Genomic DNA, 6,331 nt, shown 5'->3' on the forward strand with positions numbered 1-6,331 from the left:
ATGTAAGGCTGTAGTCTGTTGTGGGTCAGAAGAGACGCAGGAATTCCCAACAGGGATGTATTGCTAATGTACTTCATCGCATAATGATACATCCATCCACAATTAGAGGATTGTTAAGTAGAGCATCATCCAAGCTTATGTCTATTGTGCTTGTACTTCTATCACTTCAAAATGCTTATTCCACCATTTCCAAACTGCAGCTCAATGCTTTATCTTGTAATTTGCAACTTTCCATAAAGAACTGGAAGTTCTACCAGTTCTCATTACTGAAAGAGCCCATTTGTAAATTGAAGTTGAGATACCTGTAGAAAGAATGCAGTTCTGTGTAGCTGAAGATGTGTGCTGTACTTCTCAGTCATGTGCCAGGCAGTCATAACATCTGCTTTTTTCATGTTCAAAATTATGACAGAACAATTTGTGTATAACTTATTAAAAAAAAAGTTACCGCTGCCTTTATTTTCTTCCTAGTGATATTCCACCTTCTGGAGAAGCAGTAAGCAAAAGCAGTTGCTTGAGAGTGACTACACGCTTCCCAAAACTGTCTCGCAGCCATCAAAGAGAGCCACGAAGTCTGGAACCTCAAAGTGGTGATCTTTGACCCTTCTTCTAATTCTGAATGCTGGTACTATGTACTTTAAGTTGCTCTGTGATTCCTTCCTAGCTTGTATTTATAATTTAAGCTCCTGAAGAGACTACAGCTGCATCAACTTAAATCCTGAAAAAGACATTCATTACTAAGGGTCATATCTTGACGAAGTTCTTTAGAAGTCAGTAATCACTTTCTCAGAAAGAATGAGGGCTCCTCACTAGGGCTCACCACACTTGTAAGCATTTCCTTTGTTTTGTGAAGCTTCAGTGCACATATTCTCCTTTGTTCTGTTCAAGCAAATTCCTTGTTTGTGTTGTTGTCTTCCTTTGCACATGTTCATTTTTCTGGTTCAGACGTGAGTATTATGTCATGACAATTTTCCTTGAAAGAACAGCTATATTTATCACTACTTAAGTCAGTAAAACATGCCTAAAATGACCTCACTAATTTATAACCTTTTGTAAATAGGAAGACTGGGAAGACTGTTTTGTGGTGATTTTTTTTTTTGTAAATTATTATTGGGTTTTTTAAAAACTTGACAAAGTAGATGACAAGGGAAAAATGGTAGACGTGGAAAAACAGCTTTTCTATGTTTCTAGTTTAGTATTTTCAATAGATTTCATTTGTGGCAAGTAATTCTTTAAAATCAGAGAATTTTTTTAGTGAAATTTCAGTCTTGATTTAAGGCTGAATGCAATATTTTTAATTCCTGCAAACCACCACAAAATCAGCATGGTACAAAATAGTGTTTTCAAGTCTTGGGTTATACCTTGTTATTAGCTTGTCACTGTTGCTACAGAGCAGTCTCTCATCATTAACTGTGAGTTTGGAATTAATACTCTTTATTTGTAGAACACTTCACATAGTGGTAATTAAGAATTACCTGTAATGAAAGAGCCTGTTACCAATCATCTGTCACTGAACAGTATTCTGCTATGGTAATACTGTAAGAGTAACTTAAAAAAAAAAAAAAAAAAAAAAAAAAAAAAAAAAAAAAAGGCAAGAATTATTACAAGTGATGCAAGTTCAGGCAAGGATTAACTGGAATCCAGGTCAGTATCCATTAGTTGCTCTGTTATAGGCAGTCAATTGTGTATTAACTGTTTTCTTCATTAAGTTTAAGCAGTGTACATCCAGATTTTGTCAGTTGTATTCTGGTTTTCCTTTGTGTAAGAACATCCTTATTCTCTGAAGATTTGTTTTTAAGTAATGTTAATTTAAATTTGTGTGTCTTGTCATTTTAGTATCTATTAATTTTATTCTCACATCAGTAGATACTGAAATCTAATGTTACCCTGCAGGAAAAAAAAAAAAAAGTCACGTTGATGATTAATAACAGACTCTTTACATCAATGCTTTACAAACAGCAAGTAGTGTCTGTGGGGCTGGATCAAAATATAAAATCTGAAAGTGCAGCTTGGGAAATAGCTTTTTTTTTTTTTTTTTTTTTTTTTTTAAAATATGAATTACTGTTGGCGTCTTGTGTAACTGAAATATTTACTGAAGAAAGAAGAAAAGCCAGTAGCAAGTCAGCCAAAACCTCTCCAAACTCTTGAGTTTGATGCAATGCTGGCAGGGTAAGCTTTGCCATCATTGGAAGGAAAAGCAGCTGTAATGGTGGTCCCACTCTGAAACAAATCTAAATTCACTTTTGAAGAAAACAGAGACTTCGTTAGTAGAAATATGACACACATCCATTAATAATGAATTGCAAGCAAATCTGAAAGAAAGTATGGTTTGGAATCCTTTGTAATGTATCTGTTTGTCATTTGAAGCTGTTTTTGTTTTCAGGAAATAATTTTCACAAATTCAAGGACTTCTTGTTCAGAAAGTTGCAAATAGTAAGAAAACTCATTTTGCACAATACAAATTTAATTTTTTTTCTAGTCACTAAGGAGGAATTTTTTTCTTATATCTACATTTGGCTCTTAAAATTTATTTCATTCCTGTTCTAGTTCTTTTAATTTTTAATGTATGTAGATTACACAAAAATTCTGAACTTGTTTGTGTACAATTTGTTCTTTATTAACTTCACCTGAATTATCTGCTGCTAAGATTACAGCCTGCAAATAGTGTTTGTGATATAAGGTAGTGCAGTGGGTTCATTACTAATCCACTTAAATACTCATCTGTGGCTTATCTGATCTCAGAAGATAATTTAATTAAGCCTTTTTTCACAAGTCAGATTTCCCACCTCACTTGGATGCTTTGGGAAGGCAGTACTTGCGTGACTGTGAAAAGATACCTGAGAACATGAATGCCCAAATTTTTAGCACCTCAGAACATTCTAAGATGCTCTTTTATAAAATTACAACTCTCTGTCACAGATCCCATTTTCTTGTTTATTCATCAAAATCAGGAATGACAGTTAACAAAGAATGACTTGCTGGTATTAAGAATTCCAATATATTGTTCATGTAAAATAGCTGCAACTGCAGCAAAGATTCTATCAACTGGGTGATTGTACCAGTTTCTTTTGTCACCTAATTCCATCTGTGTAATTGTCATTTCTGTAGCATATAGTTACCATTTTTTTTTTTACAAGTCTCATATTTTTATAATAACTGAGTGCTCTTAAATCCTTAGATCTAGTCTGGCTGCTGCACAGTGAGTTTTGGGTTCAACCAGGTTTTTCTGGCTGCTCTGAGCATCTCTGTGAACACACAATAGAGGACTCAGGCCAGTCTGATCCCAGCAGTTGTTCCTTCAAGCTTTAGCTACAGTGTGGCGTTTAGAAATTTGAATTCACTCCAATTCATTTCCATTTCACTCTTATTTTATCTTTAGATATATTAGGTTAGTAGGGCTGCTCATCTGCAACCTTTAGAGTCTATTCAAAATAAAATGGCATTACTTTTTAATGCTGCTCTCCTGTCACAAAAGGAACAATTTTCTAAGAAAATCAGGGTAGACAAGACTTGGATCTTTTGCAAATGCGATTGTCGATCAGTATTAATCCCTTAAATACTGACCCTGTTTTTTCAGAATTTCATTTATTTAGAGATTCTGTCACTCAGGGTAGAGAACACAGTATACTGACCTTGCTTTTTCCATCAAATCAAGTTTTTCAATAATAAAAAAAAATTTCCAAGGTTTAAATGAGGCAAGATATTGGTACAGTTATAAAGTATTACATTGATACATTCATTAAGTCACATATTCTTAAAAAGATTAATTATCTCAAAGCCAACTTTTTGTTGAAATACATTGTTGATGTGGTAGTTGAAATCAAATTGTACTATCTTACAGAATCTGCTTGAAGTTATAAGCCATCGTGACTGAATACTTAATACAAGTACTTAAAGGACATAAGGTATTAAAGACCATTGGCTCAAAATTGTGACCTAATTGTGCTAAGGTGTATTTTTTGTTAGAAAATGTTTTATTTTATAAAACAATGTGTATATTGGCATGTCTACGTCAGCATGGTAGTTGTTAATTCATGGGAACCTGCTAACAAATGGAGTTGAGTGACTCAGAGCAGCAAGCTAGTAATAAGACTCGGTGAGCTCCAAGTGAACCAACGATACTGTTCATCAGGATATATTAATGATTTAAGAAGATGATGTTTTGTTAACAGAATCAGTTATTAATACTTTAAGATATGGATGTCGTTCTCTTTGTTTCAAAGTGGACAAGGATCCCAGTTCTGCAGTAAGTTTCATGCCAAAGGTATAGCCCTCACACTCCACAACACCTGTGACATCAAAATGTTTTTCATCCAGTGCCTAGTAATTCTGAGGACAGATAATCTATACCTGTGGATAGAAATACAGTTATCTGCTTATAATTCCCAAAAGAAATCTGTGGAGCACTTGCTTAAAAAGAATAGAAACTCAAGAAATAAAGGTTTTTTCTCCTTTTCTGTATGTTAGGATATTTCAGTCAATGTGTTGTATTACTACCTTGAATACTAATTTGATGGAATATTTAGCCCTTTTAATAGTTTCTTAGTATTATGTATTGAAAGAATCATTTTAACATATGAAATTACATATACAAATTATACAAATATCAGTTAACTTGCTTTCTATTTCACATATTGAATGGAAGATGAAAAACTTGCTCCGATGTTGTACATTTCATTTATTTCTTGCAGATACCTTACTCTGTACTAACTCTACTTTTATTGTCCAATTATAGCTAACATCAGTTATTTATAATATCTCTTTTTAAAAGTAAGAGGATACGTCTAATTAATGATAATGGCAAGCTTTTGTTTAATAATTGCATGAATTTATACTAGAAAACACCACTGAAATGTTTAGAGAGGAATGAATTTTCCAAATTTTCAAATTGTTGCAAATATCAGGACTTTAAAATTATATATATCTTTGTTCCATCTAAACAAATATATTGCACTGCCATGTAGGACGAATCAGTTTACTTAAGATTTTGAAGCTGATGTCTGTTGTCATTACAGAAGTTACTGTAGCAATTGTTCTCTTCAGCAGAGTGTCATCAATTTAGGACACTAAAAATTACAGGAGTGCAAATTTGATTGAACGTATAAATTCTGAAAGGCTGCATTTTCATTTTTCCTGAAAACTGAGATAAATATCTTGTGTATGGGACCAAACCTGCAGGACAGTGAAGGAGCTTGACTTCCCTTTTGATTTGGAGGAGAAATCTTGGTGTTCCTGTTAAACTGTAAAAAGGATTGTATTAATTCTAAAGCATATATATGTACAGCAGTCACCTAAGTATTAATAAACTGTAATACTATTTTCACTTGTTATGCTAATGTTTACATTAGAGAATTTTTAAGAAAATGTGTGTATATATATATAATTTTCTAAATATTTTCTTGCATTTTTTTAATATTCTGTGGTAATTTTGTTGTAATTTGGTTGAAATATGCTACTTTATCAAGATGAAAATAAAAAATGTCTTTCACATTTGAAGCAGAGCATGTTTACATCTTATTTGGCCTTTTCAGCTGTTTTGTAAACACTTCTGTGATTTGTTCATTTTTTCCTCAGAGGTTCTAGAGTTATATACATAGACATTAGACTTCAATTTTTTGAAGTCTTATGTCACCTTATTAGAAGGAGTATTTTTTGGCAGAGCAGGGGGTGCCTGTAGATGTCCCTGTTAATTGCAGGGGAGCTGGACTAGATGACTTTTAAATGTCTCTTCTAACTCAAATTATTCTGATTCTATTCCTCTGCTCTTTATTTTATTGAGAAATGATGCATTTGGCAGTTCACAATGTCAGATGCTTCCATGTCACATGAAAACAAGCTGCTGGATTTGGATGCTTCCTATTCCTGTAAAGGATAGTTTTAAATTACAGTTGTGGTGTGCATTTAATCAATTTCCACCTAACAAACAAAGCTGTAATTTTAAAAAAACGACATATTGTTAGTTGATTCTTGTACTTACAGGACAGTTTGCTGATTAATTCAATTAAAAAAATTCAAGACACAATTGCTACATGGAAATCTAATTAGTTGCACTCAAAAAAAAAAAAAAAAAAAAGGAAAAAAAAAAGGGAAAAAAAAAGACAAAACTCCAAAGTGATGTTTTGACATCGAAATCTTTTAAAATCTTTGGTAGGGTATCTTTGTAAGAGCCAGATAAATAGTGCTTCAGCTGACTGTCACTATTACGTTATTTAAATAAAAATATTTTCATAATTCATTTTACTTCTGGTGCACACATTCAGTACACAATAAATGTTTTTCTCAATGTCTGAGTTCCAGGTCATCAACTTTGCATAAGATCAGCTACTTTATAATA

At 32.8% G+C, this 6,331-nt stretch overlaps 2 protein-coding genes across 5 annotated transcripts in view; one reads left to right on the forward strand and one right to left on the reverse strand.

Annotated features, from left to right (window-relative positions):
- The window catches only part of SNX29 (sorting nexin 29), an 82,691-nt gene extending 77,195 nt beyond the window's left edge, over window positions 1-5,496 (forward strand). For both annotated transcript variants that reach the window (XM_085237649.1, XM_085237650.1), the window contains one exon: window positions 469-5,496. In XM_085237649.1, the coding sequence (XP_085093775.1) occupies window positions 469-598 (130 nt within the window). In that variant the 3' untranslated portion in view covers window positions 599-5,496. The remainder of the gene's footprint in view (window positions 1-468) is intronic.
- Window positions 1,543-6,331, reverse strand: part of CPPED1 (calcineurin like phosphoesterase domain containing 1) — a 73,655-nt gene continuing 68,866 nt past the window's right edge. For all 3 annotated transcript variants that reach the window (XR_014886832.1, XR_014886831.1, XR_014886830.1), the window contains one exon: window positions 1,543-5,237. The gene's annotated coding sequence lies outside the window, so the exon portion shown is untranslated. The remainder of the gene's footprint in view (window positions 5,238-6,331) is intronic.

This window comes from Meleagris gallopavo, chromosome 16 (assembly GCF_905368555.1).
Source record: "Meleagris gallopavo chromosome 16, MGAL_WU_HG_1.1, whole genome shotgun sequence".
Classification (NCBI taxonomy): domain Eukaryota; kingdom Metazoa; phylum Chordata; class Aves; order Galliformes; family Phasianidae; genus Meleagris; species Meleagris gallopavo.